Source organism: Exophiala bonariae, assembly GCF_035927105.1.
Source record: "Exophiala bonariae strain CCFEE 5792 chromosome Unknown scaffold_1, whole genome shotgun sequence".
In the NCBI taxonomy this organism is placed as follows: domain Eukaryota; kingdom Fungi; phylum Ascomycota; class Eurotiomycetes; order Chaetothyriales; family Herpotrichiellaceae; genus Exophiala; species Exophiala bonariae.
Window position 1 is genome coordinate 367,353 of NW_027042476.1, and position 27,997 is coordinate 395,349.

Genomic DNA, 27,997 nt, shown 5'->3' on the forward strand with positions numbered 1-27,997 from the left:
CGCCCTCATGAGAGGTAATGATATGCATTAAACTTCGTCTCCCACGATTCCTGCGTATCATTATATCGGCTATATACCATCTCAGTAAGCAGGTACCGATCATGTAGAGAGACGAACCAGCAACATGGTCGCACAATCTGTGCGACCGATGATGCTAAAAAGTGCCGTCTTCCTTCTAAGATCGCCACCAAGATATAGTATATGCGAGTTCTGACAACTCGCAGGGCGCTGAAGCCTGTCCTAAAGCTTCTTAGGCTCGTCCACCATACCTTCCTTCAAACCGTTCTCTGCCTCATCACGACGCGGACTATGGCTCGCAACCGCAACGCCCTCTTCCGGCTGCAGATCGCTCAGCACCGGTGGGCCCTTGAAGCTCTTCCTAGCGCTGACAAAATACCACGTGATGGCGACTGACGAGAACGCGGCGAACACCACGCTTGCGTAATTCATGCTGGTTGGAGTCACGGGTATCGCGACGGGCATGCAGAATAGTACGACGGCAAGGCAGATCCAGCATAGCGTGGCGATGTTGATGAAGAAGCCGAATTTGCCAAGGCTGAACGTTGAGTGCTTGACCGCTTTGCGGCCACGGACCACATTGACGAGGATTGGGATGCCGTAGCTTGTGCTCAGGCAGATGGTCGCAACGCCGGTGAAGGCGTTGAATGCTGCGGTCGAGCCGAAGTAAATTAGGCCGAGGAGGCAGTCGACTGTTGTGGAGAGTATTAGGCCCCACAGGGGCACGTCAAGACGTTTGTCAATGCGTGACCAGAGTTTGGAGCCGGGGATGGCGCCGTCGCGTGCAAACGCGTATGTGCATCGTGATGCGGCCGTCAGAGCGCCAATGCCGGCGAAGAAGAGGATTCCTAGGATCAGGAATAAGAGGCCAAAGCCTCCGGCTGCAGAGCCAGTGACAGTTTTGAATAATAGTCCGATGGGTTGGCCATTGGCTACTGCTAATAAAGTGGCCACGTCTGGGAGAACGAACAGAATCGGGATAATATAGACAATTCCGGTGAGTCCAGCGGCCGCCACCGATAGAACGATCGCCTTTGGGACCTCTCTGTGAGGATTCTGGACTTCTTCACACATGCTGGCTACCATTCCATATCTGTCGATGCATTAGTTTAGTTGTCTTTCTGAAAGGCTCACGTCTCATACCCAGTTAGTGTATAAGCAGCCTGGAGAAGTCCCACGAAAAATGCCCATCCACTTGGCCATCCCGAAGCAGAAGCGTCAAAGTGCGAAAAGACGAACTTGGCGTTCCTTTTGTCGTCAGCCATGACTAGTAACGTGATTAGAATGATGATGACGCTGGCTCCAGTCCAATAAATGCATATGGTGTTGATGATGTTCAAGTATCTCGAACCAAAAGCGTTGACACTGGCGCAGATCAGCATGACAGCCCAAAACATGAGTACTGTCTGCCAGGCGTTGGGTACGAAGTCTTCATTCCATAGCGAGATGGCTGATAAAATTAATTGCCCTCCAGAGAAGTTGATGCTCAGTGTCACCTATCGACGTTTCAGCGATCAAGATCACGATCAATCGATCGAGAGAGAGGAGCTAATGGTCGGTTGGCGATAGACAATGGAACGGGAGAGCCTTACCGTCCAGTTTCCAATTAAAGTCAACCATCCATCAACATACGAAATCATTGGAGCCCATTCTTTGGTCGCCAGCATGGCTGACCAGTAGTAAACGCCACCAGCAGTCGGATATACCTGAAAAACAAGCATGGAAATCAGTGATGACCCAACAAACCAGAAGAGGACTTGATTAAGTAGTGCTAACTAACCGCACATATTTCCGCCAAAGATGCCGCGATGCTCAGCGAGATGATTGACACAAAAATCCAACCGTAAAGCACAGTAACAGCCTGTCCATCTGTTAAAGTAATGTAGAACGTAGTGCTCAGACCAAATGGCACAGCCTATTGAAACCAAAGTTAGGATATAAAACTGTAAAATTTCACCTTGAACGATGGCAGGCGGTCCACAAACCATGATAGCAAAGCTAAGTCCAAGAACACTCAGCATGCTCAGATTCCGGGGAAGCTCGCTCTGGTAACCAAGCTTTGCCAAAGCAGCATCACTCTCGGCATGATTGCCAGTGGAGCTTCTACGCCGTTGCGGAGCTTGAAGGGAGGGTCGTCTAGACATGGTTCGGAATAATATGATAGAAAAGGGTAATTGATGATCGAAAACCCACGTGGCCTTCAGGCAGGAGGATAAAACTCAACGTCTTTGAAAGAAATTCAGTGTAATGGCGATGTAGATAAATGGGAATGGAAATTACTCCCACAGGAGCTCATCCATAGCTAACTCATTTGGCTTGTGGTGCCCGCCGGACCCTCGTAATATTGGGTGGGTGTGCATAAGGTTCGGCCTGACGTCACTGGGGTAATTCGAGTCGCCATTAGAATGGCCCGAAGTCGATTTCGGGCATGTCGACTCGAGGTTGATCATTGTAATGTAACGGGTATGGGGCCTCGGCATTTGATTAAACAGGAGACCTTTCAGGGCCATTGTTTCTAGGTATCTGAGAATTAATCACTCAAACCTCGAATGCTTGTGCAGTCGCATGCGAGAGAGTTTAAGAGGAACTTCGTGTAGCCAGGTGACTTAGGCAGAACGAACTGAAGAATTACACAACATGTTTGCATAGGCTGTAGGTGCTAGGGTCAGCGGGAGATGCTCTCGCCTGTGTACTCGTACCTAGCGACGGCACCTAACTAACCTGTTAGGTATCTAGGTATGTACTTCTAGTGCTCGTTTCGAAACAAGTGTCCGAGTCCCACATTGCATATTAAAATGAAACAGTGCCGTCCTGTCTTTTCCTTCCATCTCCTGACAACTTTGACGTCGGCAACTGCCATAAAAGCCGCAGTCTCCACCACCGAAGATAAAAGCAACTTACTTCGCCCCTGGCCTCTCTCAAATCCAGAGTCAAGGCGCCGGTGTCCGATGAAATCGTCCACATCAAGACTAATATGCTGGGAACCGCACGGAGTCTTAACCTCACTTACTCGTAGTCTCTAACCTCTTGTCCTGGTCCCGTGTTCCCAGTGTATCATTCAACTCGACTTCACCCTTATTCCATAGCCTCTTGAAAGTAGTACCAAGTACTCACCCAGGTCATCTCACTCCATGCAGAAATTCTAGGTCTAATCGGCAGTCACGGTTTGTATCCTGGGATCTGCAATTGTAATGCCACCGCAGCATCCCGTCGAAAGCCATCGACATAAAAAGCAGTGACACTTCGCCCATTCTAAAACCCAAAACAGTTCTTATCCTCCTCATATCCCCATCCTAAACCCGATTAGTGTACGATTGCATCCGGGATAACAAAGTGACGAACCTTTCAGCGCTGGCAATGCTGCTTTCTGTATCATCCCCGGTGGTCCGCACAGCAATACGACACTATCTTTGCCAGGCGCAAAGAGCTTAGCCTTGATAGCTGATTCGTTAACATGGCCACTGAGACCACCCTTGGCCTCCCAATCGCCCTTCTTCTTCGGATGGCTGAGGACAAAGGCGATTTTGAGCCTTCCATTGCTCTTCTCGACCAAATCATTCAGCTCAGATCTCAGGAGAATGTCCTCTTCCGTCTTGTTTGCGTCAAGGACTGCGACAGTCGTGGGGTCTTGCGTATTCTCCGCAATTCGTTTGATCAAGGCGTACCCCGGCGTAATACCGCTCCCGCCCAGCACGAGACTGACCTGCTTGAACTGCTGCTCTTTGCCCTCGATGTTGAATCTGCTGTTGCCCAAATACGTGATTTCACCCGTTGGCCCACAGACCTCGACCTGCTCGCCCAGGTCGAGCTTATGCAGGAAGCTGCTGAAGGCCCCACCCGGCTGATTCTCGTCTGGAAAATAGGTCTTGACCGTGAGCTCGAAAGTTCCATCCTCTTCGTCCTCCCTGATTGGCCGCGTAGGGGTATACGAGCGTATGAGCATCTTGTCGAGCATGTGGATACCGAATTGGATGTGCTGGCAGGTACCCAACCCTAGCTTTATCCTCGATCCTCCGCCCTCATTGTCTCGGTATCGGAAAGTATAAGAAAATGTATCCTTGGACAACTGCTCCCTTTTCGAGAGTGTGACAGGCTTCCATCTCTTGGTGTTGAGCAAAATATCATCACTCTGCCCCCTCGCAGCCTTCTCAGCCTCTACCTTCGCCTGCTCCCGCATGTACGTCTTTGCTTTGTCCGTGACACGCCCCATCGCACACTCGGCAAGCTTCTTGTGCGCATACTCGTCATGAACGTTCTCAAATGAGCTTGTCACCTCGAGACTCAGCTTGCCGGCGTTCGCTAGCAGTGCGCTGCTGCCACCTGGATGCCACTCCAGCACGCTCGTGGCGTCGTACACGTTACCATTGATGACGAGCCAGCAGTCCTTGCGGGTGTTATGCTTCTCAATTTCCTCGCGCGTGAACTGCTTGTCCGGCATGCCACTATCTTGCTTGGCTGCGGCAAGTATATTGCTGGTACTTGGTTTCATCCAGCCGCCGCCAGAGGTGCCCGTTTGCCCATAGGGGTGTTGGAAAAGCAACCTACCGTCACTATCGGTGCTGGACTTGACGACGTACCAGCCATTGTTCATCATGCCTGAATAGATTTAGAGAAAATGACGCGATGTTCTCGAAAGGATGATACACATACCCATCAGATTCCAAACCGGCTTCTGAGGTTGCGTGTTTTTGAAGACGTTGAAACATCGCACTGTCAGGCTTTCCGCGCGCACGAAATGGGCCGAATCGATCTCGATGTGCCAATGAGTCCATGTCCAAAATTTGTTGCCATGTCGTATTGGGTGGTCAGGGAACTGCTTTCAGTCAGCTACACCTACAGTATTTATACACAAACCTCAACTCACGTTTCTTATGCAGTATAGCCATGTCTCGCCACCATCCAAACTCAACTCTACCCTCTGTACCTCATGGCCCCCACCATCGTATGCAAAGCCTTGAACGCAGTAGGTGTCCTTCTTCAGCACCTCGACAAGGTCCAGCTTCTCACCCTGCGCGGGCTTTGTGATGACGCTATTAAGATTCTGCTCGTTGCATGCCGTGCTAGGATGGTTGAACATGGTCCTCGAAAATTCCCCATCTTTCTCTGTCACAAAACTGGGTAGCACGCGATTGTCCCATATGTGGTAATAGGAGTCATTCTCCTTGTCACTAACCCAAACTCTCGCGAGCCACTTCACGCTTCTACCTCCCACGAAGCCCGGGACAAGTAGCCGGACTGGAAACCCGTGGTCAGGTGGCAGTGGCTGGTCATTCATCTCGTACGCTAGCAAGACATCATTGGATATATCCATGACATACTCTAGCGGCAGACATGTTGCATACTGGTCTTCTAATTAAACATCCTCACGAAATATTGGATAAGCTGGAAGTAACGGGACTCACCTTGCCTTCACTCGGCTCATCCGCGCCTTCAAAGTTTACCCACCGCCTACCCTCTCCGCCGGACACCCTCACACCCGCCGACTGCAGGACGTCCGCGACTCTCACTCCTCTCCAAAACGCACAGCCAACAGCTCCAGGGCCCCAATCGAACCCCTTACTCTTGCGCAACCGATTAAGCTCTCCCCGCCGATTGCCATCACAAGCCAGCGCCACCTGGACGTTGATGCTCTCCCACCGGCGCAGCAAATTATCCATGCCGACCCTTATCTTGCCGCAGCACACATCCAGTACATGCTCTTCCCAGTACAGCCGCGGCACACTCCCGTGGTTGCGCACGTAGTGCAGCTGGTTGGGCGTCACAAGCCCGGCACGCATGAGGGCCGACAGCTCCGGCTCCGCGTTCAGGGGGTGCTGACCTGTCCGGCGTATTAGCTTAGCCGAACGCGGGATCCAGTTGTCTGGTGTCAGCGCGTCCGCGCCGTCGATGGACGTGTCCATCTCAGCGGATGCGGTGGCGGCGGGCGAGCGGAGTGTCCCGGGGTTTTGCTGGAAGGCTCGCGTTTTCGCCGCTTCGTGCTGGAGGTGCCGGAGCAGCGTGATTTCCTCGGGCGTATACTTCTCCCGGAGTTCTGGTACTCGGTTTTGGTCTGGCTCTCGCCGCTTCCTTGCTGTTTGCCGTTGGCTGTTTCGGAGTTGTGATTGCTCCTTTCGGAGGTTTTGCTGTATGCACCACGATGTTTACTTCCGTTATAACCCTCAGCCCGGCGCCAGTCGTGCTCTGGGTTGCTTGACGAAGCGTGATCATCTGAAGTGTCATTATCCTGTGGAGGCTGCTGGTGCTTGTCATCGTCGTCATTCTGCTTTTCTGTCTCCTCTTCTGCTTTGCGTTGTTTTATGTTGGCTTTCTGCCGTCAGAATTGGCTTGGAAGAGAAATATGAGGCATCACTAGTACTGGATGGGCGTGGTGGCAATGTTGAACTCACCAGGCCAGTCCTGCTTGTGCCTCACACCATCTTCCGTGGCTCTCACCACGAAGCGCCACCCAGGCGGGTACCTTTTCGGGTTTTGCGTATGGTAGTCCTGCAGAATCATAAATATCAGTAACTGCGCGTTTGAGACACAAAGCGCGATGCGGAAAGCGCCATCGCTAGTCGCAAGAGAGCACCATGTTAGACCCTACCGTCTGTGCTTTCATGACATCCACGAAGTTTACCAGGTCGCCTTTGTTCGCCCTCGCTCTCAGATCGCGGTACTTCTTCGTTGCCGCCTCCACGAAAGCTCGTTCATCTTGGTTCTTTGACTCATGATCACCGTCGTGAGTGAGGCCCGCTTGCAGACCTGCAGCATTGATATAACCAATACGATGCTGATGGCCGGCACCCCAGTTGGGTTCTGCCGCTATCTCTGACTCACTGGATCCAGGATGCGAGACCACTCGTGCTGTTGTTCGTGGGGGAGTAGGCATCTGCCACAGGTTTATGAGCCGCCGGGAGATAGGCCCTGCGCGGCAAATCGACGAAGATGAGATGGGGAATGGTTAAACGTATGAACCACATAAGGGAGGAGACAAGACGTTCGCAAGCTATATACCTAGCGTGCTCTTCAGGTCCTGTTGTGTCCACTGGGAACAAGGTAACCCTGTGAGGTCCCTGTCGATCACTGCATCAAAAAGATGCGTGTTGTTAATCTTCCACACCGTTGGGATCAGTGTGCTATACTTGTCCGATCCAATATTTGGAATTACACACACAAGAGCAGCACACTATTGACACATCACCTCATCATCGACTTTCCTGGCTGCATCCTAGTCTTCTTGTTCGATCTATGGGTACTTGGAGTAATTGAAGGCTCTCGCCTCAAACTTTCGAGCTTTGACGTCAGGCGAGAGCCAATCGAAGTCTAACTTTTTGAGTTTTCTTTCTGTCTTCCGCGGACTTAGAGAAAGATCAAAGACCAGTATTTATAAGGTGCATCAGGGACTTGAGGAAATTTCTTGAGAAACGGTTGCAGACCATAATACACTACTATCATTGTCGGGGTAAACTAATAGCTAGAGTAACAAACTTAGCTTAGGGATTGCTCTGGACCGCTGCCTTATGAGCATTACGTTAGCAAATTGGTGTTTCCGAAATCCCAGGAAAAGTTGAAGGGCATCATGGTGTGGATAGGATGAATCTCTGTCTGTACCAATGGATTTATTCGGGCGAAGATGTGGTCTGTTCTCTCCTAGCTCTTGACATTCGTCATGGGCTACAGCTGAAATATTACTTAGGTACCTCGGTAGGTAGTTAGCGGCCCGTCTGTATACAACCTATCACTGAACAGCACTTTTCGTCACGATGCAAACGCTTTTCAGCATAGGCCGTCTAGACAGATTGCAGTAGAGGGTGACAAAGTCTGAGCATTGGTTTTATCGACCCGAGTAATCAACAAATGACAAGATGACCAGTGTGCACTTCGAACAATTGTTGACTCTAATCAAATAATTCATTATTCGGGTACAATGATTGGGTATTTACTTTCCATTGAAGCTATCTTGACGAGACACTTACCTCCTTCAAATTAATTCCCTCGCGTGAAGCGATTCGCCGAAATCTGTATTCATGGTCAAATGATGGCTTTCAACAAGTCATCGGTAATGGACGTCTTTGTCGTTTGCATGCCCATATCATCTTTATTTTCGTGTATTTCCTCCACAATTTGTTCCTTTCATTCCTGCTGGTGCGCGCAATTCATAGACCAATGGCAAAGACCAGTGGCAGTAACATGCCGAGCACAAGAGTCCACCAATAACGGGCCTCTTTGACCTCGTAAGATCTCGAGGCGCTACCAGGAAATTGTGATGGGACTGCACTTCCAGATGCGACTGCACTAGACGATGCACCAGCAATCACGGTACCCGAGATGGTGGTCGGTGGTGCAGAACTGACTGGAGCAGGGCCACCTGTGAGGGTTGTGGTGTATGAATTCGTGGTTTGTGCAACTGGTAATACGAGAGTCGCTCCGTTTGTCAATTCAGAGCCGTATATCGTCGTTGTGCTATTGTTTTCAAGCGGTAAAATGATCGTCGCTTGCGACCAGTCATCTCCCGCGACAGTACTCTCTGAATAACTCGTCGAAACCACAGTCGTGACTATAGGAGCAGTTACCGTAGATACTGAAGTCTGGGGTCCAGTTGGACTCAAAGTGACGGACGAAGTCCGTGGGGTGACAGTAGTTGATAAGAATGATGACATAGAGCTTAATGTCGAGCCAGCACTATTGATGGTTGTTGCCGTCACCGAGGTTGTGACGATTATTGTTGAAAACTGGTCGCAGTAATCTAGGAATTGTTGAAACTGTGGTGCGATCTGAACAAATCCACCGCTGCTATCGGTTTTGTGTACCTGGATACATTGCTCACATTTCTCCAAGGATGTTTCGAATGCTGAGCCTGGAACACAAAGAGCAGGAGTCTTGCCGTTCGCTTGAGCTTCGAGCAGACAGTTGTTGCACCAAGGGAAGCACGCTCCCGGAACACTGGTTTGCGCCTGTCTCGCTCCGACGGTTGGGGATGGTGGGCGGACTGTGGTCGATGTGAGTGTGATCGTTTCCTCAATCACGAAAATCTCATAGCTCAATCCAAAATCACTGGGGTTCATGTTGAAATAATCATCAAGAGCCTGAACTGTTAAACCGGGGTTCTGCGCCGGGGTTGAATTGCCATAGATTGTGTCATCCCAGGTCACCAAAGGCACTGGAAGTGCTTCTGCTGGAATGCAATGATTAGGTGGGCACAAGAAGCCTTGATCAGGAATTCCAGCTTCAAAGTTGCAATTGTCCCGTGTAGGCCTGCAAAGCCAACCGGGAGGACACCCCCATCTGTAGACGAATGGATCAGCCAAAATGTATTCTTGCACAGCTCGCGATACTTACGTCCAGTCGGTGGGATATGGTCCCTGAGCTGTGTAACTTGGATTCACCAATCGGGTCGGGCACAATGTAACACTGGTCACCCTTTGCGTCAAGGTGGAAAGAAGCAGCTCCTCTGTTGCCGTTGCCGTCACAGGACTGATCGTGATTGACGTCTCAGTCGCGGTAGTTGGAACAATGACCACGGAAGTTTCTGTCGCAGTAGTGGGGCTGACAGTCGTTGAAGTCTCCGTCTCAGTCTCGGTAGTTGGAAGAGCAACGACAACAGTTTCTGTTGCGGTTGCGGTGGTAGGTGTCACGGTTGTTGAGGTTTCCGTTACAATCCTCGTCTAGCAGAGTTAGTTAGTCGTATCAAAGTAGAAAGCCCTGCCTTTCAAGAAGGCTGGTTGTTTCTCGGATTTTGTAGCTTACTGAGGTGAGCACTGTGGTGGATATAATTGTCTGATATATAGTAATCGGAAGTGTAGTTGTGTCCCATATAGAGGTCGTAATGACATCGGTATCAGTAGTCGTATCAGTGATGGGTATATACTGAGTGACGTTCACCAAGATAGTTGGCGCTGGTGGACAAGTAAATATAACGGTCTCATTCCAGGTAGTCGTACTGGCAAGTAGTGGTGGTGGTGGAGGCAATGGAGGGCCATTGCTAGGATCTTGACTCAATGCTGTAACAACCAACGACAAAGCCGTTAGTAGGCGGGTGTGGTAGCAGTACATTGTGCGCAATATCTTAAGTCGAAGCTCTTATAGCAGCGGACACATACTATCACGACCTCAGACTGGAGGAAACTCAAAGCGAATGTAGTGCAACCGAAAATTGGTTCAAAACGAATGAATGATGAGCGTCTGGTGGTTGAAAACGTGGAAACTGGTGCGCCCACTCTTGATAGTAAAAGAATGATTCGGATAGAGGAGTTCCCAGCCCTCTCGAAGACTCACCGTCATTGAAGAACCGTGGACTTGCGGGTATACATCACCGAGCTACCGTCCCGCTCAGCATTGAGCGCATGCCACATGGCAACGGTGGTATTCCTGGAGGCGTCAAGTCTTGGTACTTTGCTGGGGGTCCCCCAGATGGGTGCTGTGAACTTGCAGGTTCCTGGATTTGTGATGAACGCTGCCTTGCTCGATGCAGCTGGTGGCATGCCAATCAATGGCAGCGATCAGCTCTCATCGTCGGTGGCGTGAACGGGAGCTTTGCTCAATCACGTCTAGTTCACCGGGAAGAGGAAGGTGGAAGGCAGAAAGAGTGGACGGTTGTGCCTGGAGTCTGTTTCCGGTGCCAACTACTCCAACCTTGTTACAACCTCGACCATCATTGCCGTCTTTTTCCCATCCCTGTCTCAAATCTGCCATCAAAAACCGGTTTACGGCTTGTCTGGTGCATAAGCGCAATAATGAGCTCTTCACCTACGACTCTCTGCCTTTTCCAGGCACAGCTTCAGCTACTGACGTTCAAGTTGACCTTCGCTTAGGTATCCACACTCCATGTCGCTCTTAACCAAAGATTACAACAAATGCAGTCCCATAAGTCCCCACAATTGATGGGATTGTGTCTGGGCCAAGCTGGGTTTCTCAATTCTTCTTCCTCAAAGTACCAGGGGGATACCTGTCTCTGCAGATCGTCTCTTATCATGGATGTTCTGGAGTGCGCAGTATCAACCCTGCACTTCCTAGTCCATTTCTCTCACCAATGACGCATCCTTCAGGTAGGTCTAGCTGCTGAGAATACTCCGAGTGAAGTACTATCGAACCATCATGCTCTATTGAAGACCCTGATTCCTCTGATCGCTAGGCTTTGCACAAATGACAGCGGTTGTTCAGCAGAAATAGCATCATGGGTGGCAAACTACGCTCTGCCGTTGATTCTCGGCCCACGAAGACGAGATATGTCTTAGATACTGATAGATGGTGCTCACACTATTTCTGCCTTCCATACTACAAACACAAACAAGACAGTCAGTGTAGGTCTTGTTTTCTTGCCTCCGTTCTGTAAAAGCAGAAACAATTTGTACTTGCACCAAAAATCGAGCCGAACAGAAAATGCCCACAGTGGCCACACAGCTATGAGGTCATACACTCAAACCGCCGCGATTCTGGCCGCACATCTCTTACGCTTGGCTGGGGCGGTCGATGTTCAACAGAACTACACAATATGTAACTGGGCGCGGTTACGAGCTGGGGCTGTAAGAGATTCAATATATCTCGATGGCGGTCTTCTTTGGTGGCAGACTGCCTTCGCTGATGGTACCACCCCAGTGGTGAGTAGCGATGGCAATGTTGCGGGCGACATGTTCCGTTTGAACTTTTCCACTCCGTTCGATACGACAAAGACAAATACATCGGACCTGTTCAAGAAAATGTCAAAAGCTGGAGGAGCCGGAAACAACATTGCCCCTAACTATATCGACGGCACAATGTTTACAAACGATGGAGAACTCTACCTCTACGGGTAAGGCATGGTCCGAGCTATATGCATTCTCTGAACTAAAAGTTTCTCAGTGGACTTCCACGTCTGACCGATTCTGCCTCGCCTCAAAGCGAGAGCTCCGTCCTGGGTTATGAAGCTTTTCAATATGGTGCAGATCGCCCAAGTTGGTCACCAGGATTCTACCAGGGTAATCTTCCAAATGATGTGAGTCGGTATGTCACCAACGGTGCAGGTACTTCTGCACCGAGTGAGAATCTGGGCTTTTACTTCAGTGGAATGAGAGCGCCAGATTGGGGTCCTATATACTACGATGATAACTCAGCGAACATCACCGCAAACACCCTCATTACCATTGACATGTCAACCATGAGAAGTGAAAAATGGACCAACACCACCCTACCTGATAACATACCACCTCGGGCAAATGCTGAGTTGGCCTGGATTCCAGTAAGCGAGAAAGGTGTCCTAGTGGCTATTGGGGGTGTAACTGCCCCTGAAGAGATCTGGTCCACTGGGCTTAATGACTCACAGACCTCACAAAGTCAAGAACAAAGTCCTGGTTTCATGAAATCTTTACCTGTCTATGACATCGCATCCGGGGAATGGTATCTGCAGAATACAACTGGCGAAGCTCCAGGACAGTTGACAGAGTTCTGTTCTGTTGTTGCGCCCGCAAAAGACTCATCCTCCTTCAACGTCTACATCTATGGAGGTTATGATGGGCTGAACGCCGGTGATGTTCCATCAGATGATGTTTGGATCCTTTCGATCCCTTCATTCAACTGGATCAAGGCATACACTGGTACTCAAACTCACGGCCGATCGGGGCATTATTGTGTCTCTCCCTATCCGGATCAAATGCTCGTTATTGGTGGCGTTTACCAAAACCAAGCTAATTGCGTGGAGGGCGGTATCATTCAAGTGTTCAACCTCAACACATTGCAGTTCCAAAATACCTATGATCCGGAGACCTGGTCTGACTATGAAGTACCAAGTGTCGTGTCCAAGGTCATCGGAGGTGATAGCTCAGGTGGATCAAGCACTAATGCTTCTTGGTCCAACAATGCTCTCGGAGGCATATTTGCTCAAAAATATTCTAGACAGGTAACTCACTACTACCCCTATGAATCCGACAATAGCAGCAGCAGCAGTACAAATGGGACTGTCGACTCCCCACCCACTAGCGGCAGCTCAGGCATCACCCAAGGAGCGATTATCGGAATCAGCGTTGCAGCCGCGGTCATAGTTCTCTTTGTCGTCATTCTCTGCGCACTGTTGATCCGAAGACGGCGCATCATTCGTAGCACGTCGTCCGAGAAATCTGTCGCCTCGGGTAACAGTAGAGTCAGTCGCTGGCTCAACGGCGCATCCTTTACAGGAGGAAAACCCAAGCACGCATCCGTCTCTCCACCACATGTGACACAGTCAGCTCACTACGCCCAGATCTCGGAAGAGTCCACACCACCACTCCAACCGCAGCGTCATGAAATGTCAGGTACGGAGAGACCCAAGCCTCCCTATGAGCTGGCAACGGATTACAACGATCAGCAACATCCACGCCATTCCAACGCTGCGGATTACGCCTACAACGCCAACTACGGTCATACACACTCAGACAATTCCAATTCTAACACAACCTCATCTGGTTCATATCGCCCCTCGCCATTGCACAGCGACAGCCTGACTGGTGCTTCACCCTTACGAAATGTAAGCAATGTCGGCCCTGGAGCAGCCACAGCAGCAGGTGGAGCAGCAGAACTGGGCACAGGGCTATATGCCCCTCATGACGATGTCTCCGATCCCAGTAGCAGGTACGACACTGGGTCATCATCAACCGGCACGAACGAAACACTTGCATGGCCTTTTCCCGCCGCGACCAATCGATGGCGCACCCATCGCGCCCGCGCCGAGCGAGAACAGCGCGGTAGCGAAAGCTCATCTCTCCAGCCCATCATCATGGAAGAGTCCCAGCCCCATGCTCACGCTCGTGACGCAAGGGGACTAGGCGGCGATGGATATGGCCACAACTACGGCGGCAGCGGCAGTACTTATGCTACACATCACCACAATGAGTCTGCAGAGAGTGGCATCGGGACTTTACCGAGCCCCACTCTGGGTGCTCACGATGATGACTATCATCGCCGAAGTCTCTTTGAGGCGATCAGTCCCGTCAACTCTGCGCCAGATCGGCGGGGTCAACATCATTGATTGATGCCATTACGAATATACACATGATATTTTCTTTCGCCTGTACTTTACGAATAAACGAGCGTTGTTTGGCGAGTGAGACGCATATTTCCGGTCTGTTCTGGCTTCACACGTACACGTACATAATCTGGGGTTTTATTTGGGATGATTGGCGATGAAGCCTCCACCATGCGCGCAAAGTCTATAGAGCGCTCTTACCGTATAACGAAAATAATGATATGTACTTTACACCGTCCAGTTGATGGGCCCTGGAACCTAAATCGTGTTAGAGGTTACCGATCCTTAAGCTCTCAGACAGCCAAACAGCCAACTGCGCATCAAGTCTTCAAGCAGTCAAAGTCGTCTGACCATCTTCGCTCTCCAACACCTCGAGAAATCCACCAACAAGATGCAAACTCCCCGTCACCAAAGCCGTCACCTCGCTGGGTTCCCCATCACCCAACCGTGCGCTCGAAAACTTCCGCACCAGCGCCACCGCCTCCTCGATCGTTCGCACGACTGTGACGTCTGCGTGGGAGTCAATGCCTCGCCAGGTTTCGGCAAGGTCATTCTGGACTTTCAGCGCGTCGACGTCCGAGGCGTTGGTGTTCACGGAGACGAGGTCGGGTTTGAAGCCCGTGTCGACGAATGTCGTGTTGGTGCAGAAGATGGCGTGTGTGAAGGGGTGAGAATCGTCGAGCGCGGTGGATAAGGTGGTGAAAAGTGCGGTTGCAAGTGCGTTCGCGTCGCGGGTTTGTTGATTGAAGATTAGGAAGCGTGGTTCCCGGGCTGATTGGGGTTGAATGCTGGTAAGTTGCGATGCGAACCATTTTCCAGCTAGTTCAATGCTTTCAAGAGTATGACCGCCGTCTATACACCATCTGATGCCGGGTTCATGACGGGTTTCGCACCGTCCGGCCCAGCGAACGGTCTCTAGGCCTCGCCGGATTTTGGAGTCATACTCGGGATCGTTTTGGTAGCCTTGCAGTGTCAGCCATTCCCTTGCTACAGCTTCTGCAAGGCTGCCATTTGTCTTTTGGAACTCTGCTTGTAGACCGAGTTTGATCTTGTCGTTGGCGATCTCCGGACTGACGTCGACGAACTCAAGGATTGTGCCCTTTTCCCGAGCGACCTGTTGCAGGACTACTTTGGCATCATCGGGTTGACTGCTAGTGGTAAAGCATTTGGTACCGTTTTTCATGATACCGGCTTTGTGCCAAGCGATTTCACCAATTGTAGAGCCCAACATTGCCACATGATCGATACCCAGACTCGTAATGCCAGTGACTGAAGGCTTCTCAATCACGTTCGTGCTATCGTAAGCGCCTCCAATGCCACACTCGATAACTGCAGCGTCAACTTTCTCACTGATGTAAGTGTGAAATGCCATCAGCGTCAAATATCGAAAGTAGACTGGCTTTGTGCCTGGTGCTTGTGGGTCGTGACCTTCTGCTTTCGCAGCCTCTTCAAGACGATCCCAAACCTCGAAGAAATATTTCGCAAATTGTTCTTCGGAAAGTGGTTCTCCATTGATCTGTATCCGCTCTCGAACGAATCGCAGATGCGGGGATGTATATAGCCCGACCTTTGATAGCGATTTGCTTCCGTTGTTCCCAATGAACTGCGCCAGTATTGACGAGATGAAAGCAGAGGTAGAACCCTTCCCTTTCGTTCCGGCAATATGAATAGCGTTGAGCGCATCGAAATCTGATGGCTACCAGGGACGCGGGTCAGCTCGGTCGAGAGAGAGAGAGAGAGACGTTGCTAAGCGTTGCTTTTTCAATTCAATGGTAGCATACTTGGTATCCGATTTTGTTGCACCACTCGATCATCTCAGGGATGGCCTGATCATTCATCTTCCGCCCAGACTTACGGATCGCATCAACGATTGCAAAATTAGACTGTAACGTGTTGAGCGACGTCACAGCGTCCTGGATTGTCATTAGTTGCATGCCAATAAATGCGGAGGGCATGACTCACGGCGTATGTCCTGGTCATGGTAGCAGAGGTGGTCGCAAAGCTGCGAGTATATTGGGAGAGATGTATTAAAGGACGTTGAGTCCATCCTCGTGGCATGTGTGAGGCATGACCATTACTCAAGTAGTCGAACGGTCGGCGTTTGTTATCCAAGTGCAAACGCGACTGTTCAGTACCTAGGTAGTGGATAACTTTTCCCCTCGCAGTAGTAAAAATGATGTGCAGCTACGGTGGGGTCTATGCTAATCACTACGGCGAAGCTTAAGCGCGAGGATACGCTGTCAAATTCAGGCCGACGTCATTGGCATCGAGCAGATCACCTGTTCGTGGCGATGACTGCCGCCCTTCCTCCCTCCGTACTCTACACTATCAAAAAGTGCCTTCATTGGTCGAGTCAAATGAAGTATTGATGAGCCATTAATACATACGAGAATGGGCCAATCCCAGTCTTCAGAACCTCCCAAAGAGGTTCCTATCGGTAAGTACATTGAGGTCGTGAATTTGTCCTGATGCCTGAACTATTTCAGAACAATTGAGCCATGAACTGGCTCTTCGCTTTGCAAGCAAGTGCTTCACACATTTGGAAATCACACACTATAAGGACAACTTCAAGTCCTTAGCCGATCATCAAGAAGATGTAGAGTATTGGAAGGAAGACACGTTGTGTCGATTCCTTGCCATACCAGAATTACTCCAGGCAGGCTCAGTACTATATCAAATGTGCACCTACCTCGGGGCATTTCCATTTCCCAGCCTTGCGCCATGCATATTGACGCGTGAGGCCATGCTGAAGGTCATCACGATCATGACTGGTCGGTACAAGAAGATCCTCAAGCGTGGGGATCAGGACAAAGCAAAACTACTATTTCGAAGTCTTGCTGTGTTCGATCGGAGTGCTAGTCATTCAAACCTGGTGGAGAAACCGACAATGGAAGATGTTGTCAATGAGCAACTACCTGATGATATGAGGGCGGAGAAAGCCATAGGAACACATGTATCCGGATTTGCAATTGACGAGCCCGCCAATGACGACGAAGAGGAGGATGAGGACGATCTGGCTCTTGCTGCTCTGGACGCCCTTGATGCGATTGAAGTGTTCAAACAGGATCAGAGGGTTGATCGGAAAATTCATCATGCCATGATCCCCGTGGAAAATTTCAAAAAGCTTGTGAAACTACTTCTCCTTTTGGCTGGCATTGAACCGTTGACCCCTTTGGCCATATATGGTGAGAGCCTTACACCTGCAAAGCTGCAGACACTGGATACCTCAGCGGATGCAATAATTGCGGCTTTCGATCCCGACCCACAGGCAAAAGGAATTCGATATTCCAACTTTGTTCAGACCATCACATCCACTCTCCCAGATCTATTCGACCCGTTGAATGCACTATTCGAGCACTCCCTCTTCAGCAAAAACATCAATCTTTCCAAACACCGAGACATCTCACTCGACCATGAAGTGATCATACCCCTAAGACCCTCCCCCATCCGCAAATCCTCAACTAGCGATGCTGATCAAAGCAAGTCAAATACCAACACCAGCACCTCACTTTTGAACGACACACTCCTCTCGCAAATTTCCACAAGCCTCAAACTTACCACACCAAGCGGCGTCACCACCAATATCTTCACCTCCGGCGCTCGCTTCGATGCCCTTTACTCAACCTCTAGCCACGGCACATCTCTCAGCTCCTTCTCGCGCCAAGTCCTCTCCTGGCGAGCGAGCACCCTCATCATACTGACTGGAACCACCGAAGCCACAAATCAAAAGCCTAGCCGATCCATCACACTAGCGGCCTATCTCCCAGATCGATGGACCGACTCCTCCCAAACCCACTCACATCCCCAGTCCACCACATCAGGCAGTCTCGACCCTACGACACCCAAAGCAAGCCTCCTTCTCCTTCACCCGCGCCAGGCCCTCTTCCCTGCAAACCCCTACAACCACAGCATGCCCGTCAGCTATTTTAGCACCCGGACAGGCATTGCGCTAGGCTGCGTCGTGCCCGCATCGCAATCACGCACCTCACACCAAACGGTCCAACCGGCCCTCGGCCCGGTCAGCCTGCTCATCGACAGCGACCTGTCGACCTGCACATTCCAACACGACGGCTCTCAAGGGAGCGGCGCCTTCGTGACGGATCCTGCATTTGAGCGTGCCCAGCAAAAACAGTCGCCATCACCACCATCATCGAATACCCTCCCCTGTAAAATCCAATTCGACCTCGACGAGCTCGAAGTGTGGGGCGTGTCGATCCCAGATCCGGCGGCCGAAGACGGGCATGACGACGAGATCACGAAACAGCGAAAGCGGCTGGCATGGGAAGAGGCCGAGGCGGCGCGGCGGCGAGGCGTCAATTTTGGGGGCGACAAGGATGGCGCTCGGGCGTTGCTTGAGATGGCAGGCATTGTGGGCGACCATGGGAACCGTAGCGGTGGGAGTGTTTGATCCTGGTCCTATCAGATTGAGCTTGGGTATGTCGCTTGGTATATGACTGCCCTGGACGGATGCGTAAGAACATTTCTTTGGGCGATGTATGTCTGCAGGGTATGGGTATTGCATAATTTGAATCCGTGTCTAGTGCATATTATCAGTTGCTATGGAAGGAGAATAGCCCCGGTCACTGTAGGATCTTTGCATCCAACGAGCTGTTTGGTGGCTATCGAGTAGAGACACTGACTGATCATATATGAATTATGACTACGAGTTGGGGGTAAACTTTGAGCAAAAGTGGGAGAAAAAATGGTCTAGTTTTGGAAACGCTGGGGTTTAGTCATTTGAGGATTCTCTAAGAGCATTAGAAGGTGGATCGATGATAAATAAAATAGAAGCTGCAGCGTTGCCAGAACGCCTTCCCTCCCCAAGTTGAAATTGGGGTCGAAAGTGCTTCTTGTCTGGACACAGAAATGCATGCCGTCGTTCGGAGTGTATCGCCATAACACATGTTGAGACAGCATTTCCAGCAAAAGTCGACTGAACGGACGGGTTGCTGTTGTCGCAAGTGTTGATAAAGACAGGGTGATCCTTGGACGCGGAATCTGAAAATGGATCTGACTTCCTCGATCGTAGACAATCTGTATGCTGTTCGCTCAATTCTCCAACATCCCCACTAGTGAGTGATCATGGTTGCGTGAGTCTATGCTTGGTTCGATGATCAAAGAATCGAACGGTCGAAATGCATCCCCTTTCCTAGCACGATACCTGAAGCGAAAGAACCTCGGCCACATCCATCCCCTCCCCTCCCGTGATATACGCCTAGTCGCCGAGAACTGGGAATAGTAACACGCCAAAATCGGTGTGGAAAACACGACACAATTTGGTCACTCAGCACTGGCAATTGCCCGCTCCTTGAGTATTGGTTGATTCGGGCCTTAGATCAACACCTGGCCGGGGGTTGGATCGAAGATTTCTGGGACCGGCTTGATCCAGTGGTAATTTTTTGGCGATCGCAGTGAAGAGTTCCCTGACATTTGTTGAAGTCTTTGCAGATGTTTCGAAAAATAAGAGGCCGGCTTCTTTTGCATATGCCTCGGCGTCGGCGGTTTCAATGGCTCGTTTATCGGGGAATTCATTGACAACATCCACCTTGTTTCCTGCCAGAGCAATGATGATGTTTTCATTAGCCTGTCTCTGCAATTCCTTTACCCATGACTTTGCTTTGTCTAACGATGACTAGAAGAGATGGTCAGCGGGTACTGTCATTCGACTGAAATGGCTTCATGGTTTGCTTACGGCCTGGGTGATATCATACACGACAACGGCGCAGTTGGCATTACGATAATACATGGGGGCCAATGACTTGTATCTCTCCTGACCAGCGGTATCCCATATCTCGAATTTGACTGTGGTGTTCTCATCGAGGGATATCGTTTGAGTGAGGAAAGCGGCTCCAATCGTTGACTCTCTGTAGTCATCGAACTGATCTTTGACAAAACGGAGGACTAACGAGCTCTAATTTGGGGTCCAGTTAGAATTGAGGGAAGGCTCGGATGGGCAGAAAGCAGTACCTTTCCTACGGCAGATTCGCCTAGAAACGGGTCAGTAGTAGGACTAGGGTATGGGAGTCGAGCAACGAACCGAGTAGAACGAGTTTGAATTGGGCGAACCTGCCGCCTGCGCCTGGGCGGGCTGCGGGAGCTCTGGCGGCCATGGTGGCAATGTGAACTGATGAAAGGCTAAGTGTTGGAAAGTAGAGAGTAGAAGAGACACTTGTTACGGTTGCAGCAAGTGTAGATGAAAGATCCGGGTGGAAGAAGGAGTTGATTGTTGGTGGTGGCAGTAGTGAGGGCAATATGATGAAAGTTGTATAGAGATAATGGCAGGTGATGTTGTTCCGGCAGCGTCGTCACGCAGGCGCAGGCACAACAGGCATAAGCCTACACTTAGGGGTGGGTAAGCCAGGGGCCGGGGGGAGGCCAGTGTACCCTCATAGGCGTAAACGGTGGTTCAGCCTCTACTTTGTTGGGGGAACCCAAGGCCTAGTAACAGTAGTAACCAGGGTTATTGCTCTTGGGGCTGGCGACCGTGGAGCACTAGTGGGAGAACTATAATCCTTAGCGGTTTGCTAATAAGAATGGTGGAGGATGGGGAGTCCAAGACAGTGTATTGTATGACGACAAGCAGATCACTAAGATTTTAGCATGAATAGCCCACACTAATGCTCTATCATTTTGCCTGTTCAGCGTTGGTGAGAAAAATACTCCTCCGTACTTATCTGGTTGGCGTCATCATCGTTGCCCTCAACCCTCACCTGCGCCACGACAGCCTCAGTGCTATCTTGCCGCACGGATTTCATAATAAAACAACAACCTTATCACTCAATCGCACCAAGCAAAACCCAAAGTCTTTACCACGCCTTGTCGTTGCCAGTCTTAAAGCCGCTCCGTCGGTGATGGCATAGAGGCAATTGGCCCTCCTCCGTCCTTCTCGTTCAAACCTGCGTCTGTGTCTTCTCGCATCCGCAATCCTACTCCTGCACCCACACCATGGCCAACCTCATGCCTTTCCGTGACATCAATGTCCATGCGTCCACCTCTCACTATGCCTTCACCTCCCCCTCGACCCCATCTGCACCAACTCTGGTGGTAGAGCGTCCATCAGGAGATATCAGGCTGAATGATGGTTCCCTGCTCGGAGCCAAACGTGTCTCTAGCATTGCTGGCATCTTGGGCATAATCAAATTGAAGCTGGACAAATATGTTATTGTCATCACCAAAGCTCAACCCATGGGCCGACTACGGGGCCATATGCTCTACAAAGTCGTCGCCACAGAATTCCTACCTCTGCGAGAACGACCTGTTCACGATCCTGATGAAGACACCTATCTATCTTACGTCAAGGCTCTACTAGCCAGGGGTCCCATGTATTTCTCCTATTCTCTCGACATCACCTCCAGCTTCCAGCGCCAATCCAAAGCCATTCAATCCGATCCTTTATGGAAACGAGCTGACGATCGCTTCTTTTGGAACCGCTTCATCCAAACCGACTTCATTGACTTTCGTTCCGGTGGTGGTGCTGGTGGTGCTGGTACTTCTGGTACCACAAAGGGTCATCAGCAACCCGGAGCAGACCCATACATTCTCCCTGTCATGTATGGCATGCTCCGAGTTACTCCTGCCAAAGTACAATCCACATCTTTCACATTTGCTCTCATTACACGAAGATCAAGGTTTCGTGCAGGCACAAGGTATCTGTCTCGGGGTATAGATGATAAAGGCCATGTTTCCAACTTCAACGAAACCGAGCAGATTGCCCTTCTCAATGATGTTTCGGGCCAACCTGTAGGTTTCGCTGGATCCCAAGGCCAACAGAATGGCAAAGTTGGTTCCAACCCATCCGAGACCCAGGTTCTCTCTTATGTGCAAACTCGCGGCAGTGTCCCTGTCTACTGGGCCGAAATTAATGATCTGCACTACACCCCCAAGCTACAAATTCGAGGTGTTGAGACTGCTGTTGAAGCTGCACGGAAACACTTTGATGAACAAATCAGAATTTATGGCGAGAATTACCTTGTGAATTTGGTCAATCAGCGTGGGCGAGAAGAACGTGTTAAAAAGGCTTACGAACAAGTGGTCCGAATTCTCGTCAACTCGCCTGAGGAATCGGTCGAGGCCGATCGACATACTGATGAGAAATTTCGTGAAATCAGTGCCGACCATCCTCATCAGAAGATGGATAGGTTGCATTATGTCTATTTTGATTTTCACAACGAGACCAAGGGTTTGAAATGGCATCGGGCCGAGCTCCTGCTTGACGAACTGATTGATGGTCTGCGGAAGGGTCAATATTTCCGCGGTGTCGAAAATCCAGGTGACCCATCTGGTGTGCTGGAGGTCAGAACACAACAGACTGCTGTGGTTCGCACAAATTGCATGGATTGTCTCGATCGTACCAACGTGGTGCAAAGCATGCTAGGAAGATGGGCACTGACCCAGTCATTCCAAGATATTGGTGTTCTCCGAGCAGGTGAGAGAGCAAGTGACGACGCTGCCTTTGAGACACTGTTCCGTAACATCTGGGCTGACAATGCTGATGTTGTTTCCAACTCATACTCCGGCACGGGCGCCTTGAAAACGGATTTCACACGGACTGGCAAACGCACCAAAGCGGGCGCGCTGCAAGATCTCAACAATTCGTGCACTCGATATGTTCGCAATAACTTTCTCGACGGCCCGAGACAAGATGGGTTTGACCTATTCTTGGGCACATATCTACCTTCTACATACGGCGTTGGTTCCTCGCTACAATTTGTAGATCGAAGACCATTGATTCTGCAAGCCGTACCCTACGTCCTGGCTGCCTCCGTTTTCATAGTCGTGATTTCGACCTTGACTCGCCGTCCACCAGACTCGGCAGTGTGGCCACTACGACTCTTCACAATATTGTGTCTGATTATTGCGGGATGGTCCTTTCAATTCATTTACGGACATGGCCTTCTCTTCGTGAACTGGCCGAAACTCAATCCGCCCTCATTTGCGATAGAAGGATATGCAGATGCTCTTGCACGTGCCAATAGAGATCCGGTGGTCGGCCCATTGATCGCGGCCGCTGGTGGAAAGGATAGGCGGGCTCGGAACATCAGCACCGCAAACATGGGATACATGGAAGAAGGAAAGAAGAGGATAGAATGATTCCAGTATCATCAGCTTGTCACTATCGCCATGTCTGGTTCCTTGATAGATATATAGACTTTAATGATGGATCGTTCATGCACACAAGTCCGGTAGATTGTTCACCGATTCCTTGGGCAACTTGGGATCAGTGGGAGTGCATGACGACTCTCGGTAACCGAAGAAGCACCTCTTACCACCAGTGATGGGGGCAGTCAAAGGCTTTAGGCGGGAATCCAACCACCGCAATCTCACAAAAGCAAGGATCCCGTGCTACAAAGTCTAAGCCTCAGAACAATCCTGACAACAAGCGTGGAGTACACCATCCTTCCAAAGGTGATATAAAATGCAGAAGGAGAATGGGAAATACTGTGGAAGTAAACCGAAATAGGATGTGGGATGTTATGCCAGATGTCGGTCGGCAATGCACCAACCTGCAGAGCTTGCCTCCCTGGTGGCCCCCCATCGCCAATCACAATGGGTCGATCACGACTTGGCTTTTGCCTAACTCGATCCCGACGGCTTTTATTCAACCTCTCTCTCTCTCCCTTCCTCCACTTCCCCACGACTATGAGGGATTTTCTGAATGCATCTCTGCTAGCTTTCCATCTCATCTGGGATACGTGCTTGCTATCTGCTCCAATCCTTTACCTGGCATCACTTTTGAGATCCACGGGCCACCTCATTTGCACCGGATCAGTTGTGAAATGACACGCTTCTCACTGCTTCACACTGGTCCGGGCAAATGTCTGACTTCTCTTTGTTTTTCTCGCTCTTGCCCAGCAACTCTTGAAGGATTCCATTATCCCATGGTATGTTTATTTGTGACACCACAATGCCCTCCTTATCTGTTCATGCTAGAGCAGGCTGTTGTCTCGATTGGACTGGTGAGTTATACGACTATCTGAATCAGGAATAACCATGGTGGCTGTGCTGTACGCACGCACATGTGAAGTGACCAGAGATATCCTCAATATCTACCCACCCGCGACTCTTTACACCAATTCAAAAAGGTAGGAAATGAGCCCACGTGCTTTCTGGTTGTAGTGTCCTGAAAACTATTTCATGGTCGCCCGTCAACCTTGATTCTCCTTATCTGCACTTGTGGTCCTCCCGTCCTTTTCCCTTGTGCTCAAGCAAGTCCTCGTTTCGGAATAATCAGGACAATACCTTGTTTGCTGCCACTGGTTGAGCATTGTCTTCCACCCTCAATGTCTGACCTCCGTATTCAATTTAACGATGACATCCATCCTGTTCAGTCGCGAAGTGGTGGAGTGCACAGGCTCAGAAGCAGAGAGGCGACCGGCGTTGGAAGCATTCGCGTCCCCAGTCATGTCGGACCTCCGAAACGCGAAGAAAATGATGCCGAGTCTATGACAAACATAGAGGATCGTGACTACAAGCCCAAGCAGGTCTGAAGATTTCTTTCTATTTTCACACTTACTCCGCTGACTGTGATAGTCCTTCACTAGCTGGCAAGTACTATGGCTAGCATATCAAGCGTCGGGGACAATATACGGCGACATTGGCACTAGCCCTCTCTACGTGTACTCATCTACGTTCAGTGCCGACCCTAGCTATGATGATCTTCTCGGGGCGCTTTCCTTGATCATCTGGAGTCTTACAATCATGGTCACTGTCAAATATTGTTTCATCATTCTTCGAGCCGACGATGAAGGAGAAGGCGGTACATTTGCCCTTTTCTCGCTTCTGTCACGATATGCAAACATTGTCCGTCGTGATCCCCGTGAACAGCAGATGGTCAGGATGGAGCGTCATATCACTCATGAGCTGGGCAAGCCTGCCCAAAAGACTCGAAACCTCATCGAGCGTTCCAGGTTCCTACAGTGGATGCTGAAGATCGTTGGCGTCTTTGGGGTGGCGCTCGTCATGTCCGATGGAGTTCTTACACCTGCTCAATCGGTTCTCGGCGCCATACAGGGCATCTCGGTGGCCTCTCCAGGTATATCGAATGGTACCATTGTTGGAGTCTCGTGCGGCATCTTGGTTCTCCTGTTTCTAATTCAACCTTTTGGTATAACCAAACTCGCCACCGGCTTTGCACCAATCGTCATCATCTGGCTCCTTTTTAATGCCGTCTTCGGGATCTATAATCTGGTCCAACACGACCACTCGGTCCTGAAAGCATTCTCGCCATATTTCGCCGGTGCTTTCCTAGTAAGGAATAAAACCGAAGGATGGAAGAGTCTCGGCGGCATTCTTCTGGCCTTCACAGGTTGTGAGGCACTTTTTGCTGACCTAGGAGCGTTCACTATACGCGCGGTGCAGCTTTCGTGGCTGTTTTTCGCCTTTCCATGTCTCCTACTTGGTTATATCGGACAGGCCGCCTATATTTCCGAAGATCCTTCGGCCTGGACAAATCCCTTCTACAATACTGTACCTCCAGGATGTCTCTATCCGTCACTTGTCATTGCGATCCTGGCGGCCATCGTTGCCAGCCAGGCCATGATTACTGCCGTTTTTCAACTTCTGTCACAAATCATGAAGCTCTCTTACTTCCCTCAGATCAAGGCAGTGCACACCTCCAAAATCTTCTATGGACAAATTTATATTCCAATGGCAAATTGGCTCCTCATGATTGGTACGGTCATCGTGACCGCTGTTTACAACAACACGACGAATCTTGGTCACGCATATGGGGTTTGTGTCATCTTGGTGACATTCTTCAGTACCTGCATGGTGGCACTCGTTGCCTTGATTGTTTGGAAAGTGCCGGCATTCATTGTACTGTTCGTCTGGTTGATATTCGCCCTGTTTGATGGCGCTTTTCTGTCTTCATCATTGACAAAGGTGCCTGAAGGAGCTTGGTTCACCCTTGCGCTTGCTATTGTACTTTCTTCGCTGTTTATTCTCTGGAGGTTTGGCAAGGAACAGCAATGGCATGCGGAAGCTTCAGACCGATTCCCACCATCACACATGATTCGGACGAGGGACGATTCTTCGAACGCAGCGCTTGAACTCACACCGGCATTTGGGGGACACGCTATCACTCAAATCAATGGCATCGGTGTGTTCTTCGACAAAGCTGGGGCGCCTTCCACAACCCCAACTGTTTTTGTGCACTTTCTGCAGAAATTCCATGCAGCATGTGATGTGGTTATTTTCTTCCACCTACGACCTCTTCAAGTCCCCATCGTCGCACCTGAAGAACGGTACACCGTGACACGGTGCTACGTTGGGTCTGAAGGCGAGAGTCGACGACCGATGCCAAACTGCTATCGGGTCATCATCAGGCACGGATACACCGATGAAGTGGTCACTCACAACCTGGGCTTACTCCTGTACGAGCAAGTACGTGATTTCATCTGCAACGAACGTGAGACTGCCATGATATCGCCAACTGCAAGCGGCGAGAAAGTAACCGGTGATGCCGACAAGGCAATCACCTTTGCGGAACGGCCTGTTGATCCAGACCGCCCCTCCTTCGAGTCGGCCAGTGTCGGGTTGGTTGAAAAGCTGGTGGAGCTACGCAGAGCATATGAGAGCCAGGTGGTTTATATCGTGGGCAAAGAACAGATGAGGATTAAACCCGGCACGAATATTATCCGAAGAGGACTATTGGAATTATTCCTCTGGATCAGAGAGAATAGTCGTAGCAAAGTGCAGGCCTTGAATATTGCTGTGGACAAACTTGTCGAAGTGGGCTTCGTCAAGGAGGTATAACATATATTAAGGCGGTGAGTGGGTGAAGAGTGACAAGGCCGAATGATAGGCCAGATGAGGAGTCGTTGGGCAAAGATTGACAGAGTGATTGCTCACTCAGGTTGTAACGAGAGGCTATGAGGCATACAAGTGCCAGACTGTGGCTATAGGGGCAGCATGTCATGACTATCATGACTGTTATGAGATGTGTGGTAGGTACTGAGGTAGTTTCTATTACTTAGAGCTAGGTATGCATGAACCGCCATACTTGTGAACGCACCCCAGAATTGTCAACAGGTGACATGACAAGCAACTCGGCCCGCTTTGCAGGTCGCCTCGAGTGGCGCAAGCAAAGCCCCCCAGCCGATCATGATAACCTTGCAACTTGCAACTTGTAACAAGCCCGGTTCCAATTCTGTACGGGTTATCCAATTCACGAGGTAGTCTCACTTTACTCGTACTTATGGGGATCTATGCTCCACGTGTTCCACCAACATGCGACGTGCTCGGAAACCTTGGTAAACTCTACGAGGTACTGTGGACTTCGGTATCTGGTCTTGCCACACCCTTCAATCGAGTCATCACGAGCTTACAATCAACAATGATACAAGCTTCCACATGATCTTTCGGTTTTTCTCGAGCAGAGAAGAACTACTTGTTCGTTCATGACCTTATAGACGATTTTGGTCAGCAAACCTACCCCACAGATCGGCCGTGTCAAAACAAAGCCAAGTTACCAGATGGAAGCCTACTAATAACCAGCAGGGCAGTCGTATCCGGGTGTTGCAAGGGCGCTCTTGAAATCTTGGCTCGCGTCGAGCTCGCGTTCTCCGATGCAAGAGAATTAGGGGTACGGGTAGCTTAAACCTCACTGCATCAGATTGCATCGATCCATTCCCAGGAGCAGTCAAGAGCTCCTCCCTAGTGTTTTGTTTACGTATACGAGGTAGATTAGGGCAACTAGAATGATGACCTCGGCTCCTGGGTTGACAGAGATAAGTCCTGATTTCACCAGTCACGAAGAGGGGAAACCTCTCCCCCCCGGCTGCACGCTGCACGCTACGTCTCGTGTGACAATCAATTCCCACGAGATTTGACCCAAGATAACTGGCGAGTCGAACCCTGACAAGACCTCGCTACTTGCGCTTGCGATGTCCTAACACGACGTAACGACATGCTCAACTTGGTAATACCTCAAGCTTGCTTGACATGGAGCACTCACCTCGCTGACTGTTGTTGGGGTTGAACGACCTTTGGGTTAGTCGTTCCTTCGTTTTAAGCTATTCGATAACACTG

The 27,997-nt window shown here is 50.3% G+C and overlaps 9 protein-coding genes across 9 annotated transcripts; 4 read left to right on the forward strand and 5 right to left on the reverse strand.

The window, feature by feature from the left end:
- Nucleotides 1-240: 240 nt before the first annotated feature.
- Nucleotides 241-2,162, reverse strand: LTR84_000132 (uncharacterized protein; the record flags this gene model as incomplete). Its single annotated transcript, XM_064843763.1, has 6 exons — nucleotides 241-1,111; nucleotides 1,162-1,514; nucleotides 1,611-1,724; nucleotides 1,799-1,887; nucleotides 1,921-1,933; nucleotides 2,004-2,162. 6 exons carry the CDS (start codon nucleotides 2,160-2,162, stop codon nucleotides 241-243), a joined length of 1,599 nt encoding a protein of 532 aa, XP_064711623.1.
- A 1,108-nt stretch (nucleotides 2,163-3,270) lies between these two features.
- On the reverse strand, nucleotides 3,271-6,886 carry LTR84_000133 (uncharacterized protein; the record flags this gene model as incomplete). Its single annotated transcript, XM_064843764.1, has 8 exons — nucleotides 3,271-3,311; nucleotides 3,361-4,614; nucleotides 4,669-4,831; nucleotides 4,883-5,359; nucleotides 5,421-6,088; nucleotides 6,163-6,321; nucleotides 6,405-6,501; nucleotides 6,602-6,886. The coding sequence occupies 8 exons, from the start codon at nucleotides 6,884-6,886 to the stop codon at nucleotides 3,271-3,273; spliced, it is 3,144 nt and encodes a 1,047-aa protein (XP_064711624.1).
- Nucleotides 6,887-8,153: 1,267 nt separating this feature from the next.
- Nucleotides 8,154-10,050, reverse strand: LTR84_000134 (uncharacterized protein; the record flags this gene model as incomplete). The annotated part of the gene is made up of 3 exons (XM_064843765.1): nucleotides 8,154-9,282; nucleotides 9,337-9,662; nucleotides 9,745-10,050. The coding sequence occupies 3 exons, from the start codon at nucleotides 10,048-10,050 to the stop codon at nucleotides 8,154-8,156; spliced, it is 1,761 nt and encodes a 586-aa protein (XP_064711625.1).
- Nucleotides 10,051-11,399: 1,349 nt separating this feature from the next.
- LTR84_000135 (uncharacterized protein) lies at nucleotides 11,400-13,972 on the forward strand (the record flags this gene model as incomplete). Its single annotated transcript, XM_064843766.1, has 2 exons — nucleotides 11,400-11,785; nucleotides 11,836-13,972. 2 exons carry the CDS (start codon nucleotides 11,400-11,402, stop codon nucleotides 13,970-13,972), a joined length of 2,523 nt encoding a protein of 840 aa, XP_064711626.1.
- A 325-nt stretch (nucleotides 13,973-14,297) lies between these two features.
- On the reverse strand, nucleotides 14,298-15,949 carry LTR84_000136 (uncharacterized protein; the record flags this gene model as incomplete). The annotated part of the gene is made up of 3 exons (XM_064843767.1): nucleotides 14,298-15,665; nucleotides 15,751-15,882; nucleotides 15,932-15,949. The coding sequence occupies 3 exons, from the start codon at nucleotides 15,947-15,949 to the stop codon at nucleotides 14,298-14,300; spliced, it is 1,518 nt and encodes a 505-aa protein (XP_064711627.1).
- A 411-nt stretch (nucleotides 15,950-16,360) lies between these two features.
- LTR84_000137 (uncharacterized protein) lies at nucleotides 16,361-18,377 on the forward strand (the record flags this gene model as incomplete). Its single annotated transcript, XM_064843768.1, has 2 exons — nucleotides 16,361-16,406; nucleotides 16,456-18,377. 2 exons carry the CDS (start codon nucleotides 16,361-16,363, stop codon nucleotides 18,375-18,377), a joined length of 1,968 nt encoding a protein of 655 aa, XP_064711628.1.
- An 876-nt stretch (nucleotides 18,378-19,253) lies between these two features.
- Nucleotides 19,254-20,079, reverse strand: YPT5 (GTPase Ypt5; the record flags this gene model as incomplete). Its single annotated transcript, XM_064843769.1, has 4 exons — nucleotides 19,254-19,601; nucleotides 19,662-19,880; nucleotides 19,937-19,956; nucleotides 20,007-20,079. 4 exons carry the CDS (start codon nucleotides 20,077-20,079, stop codon nucleotides 19,254-19,256), a joined length of 660 nt encoding a protein of 219 aa, XP_064711629.1.
- Nucleotides 20,080-20,914: 835 nt separating this feature from the next.
- Nucleotides 20,915-23,059, forward strand: LTR84_000139 (uncharacterized protein; the record flags this gene model as incomplete). The annotated part of the gene is made up of 1 exon (XM_064843770.1): nucleotides 20,915-23,059. One exon carries the CDS (start codon nucleotides 20,915-20,917, stop codon nucleotides 23,057-23,059), a length of 2,145 nt encoding a protein of 714 aa, XP_064711630.1.
- Nucleotides 23,060-24,249: 1,190 nt separating this feature from the next.
- On the forward strand, nucleotides 24,250-26,722 carry LTR84_000140 (uncharacterized protein; the record flags this gene model as incomplete). The annotated part of the gene is made up of 2 exons (XM_064843771.1): nucleotides 24,250-24,450; nucleotides 24,500-26,722. 2 exons carry the CDS (start codon nucleotides 24,250-24,252, stop codon nucleotides 26,720-26,722), a joined length of 2,424 nt encoding a protein of 807 aa, XP_064711631.1.
- Nucleotides 26,723-27,997: the final 1,275 nt, after the last annotated feature.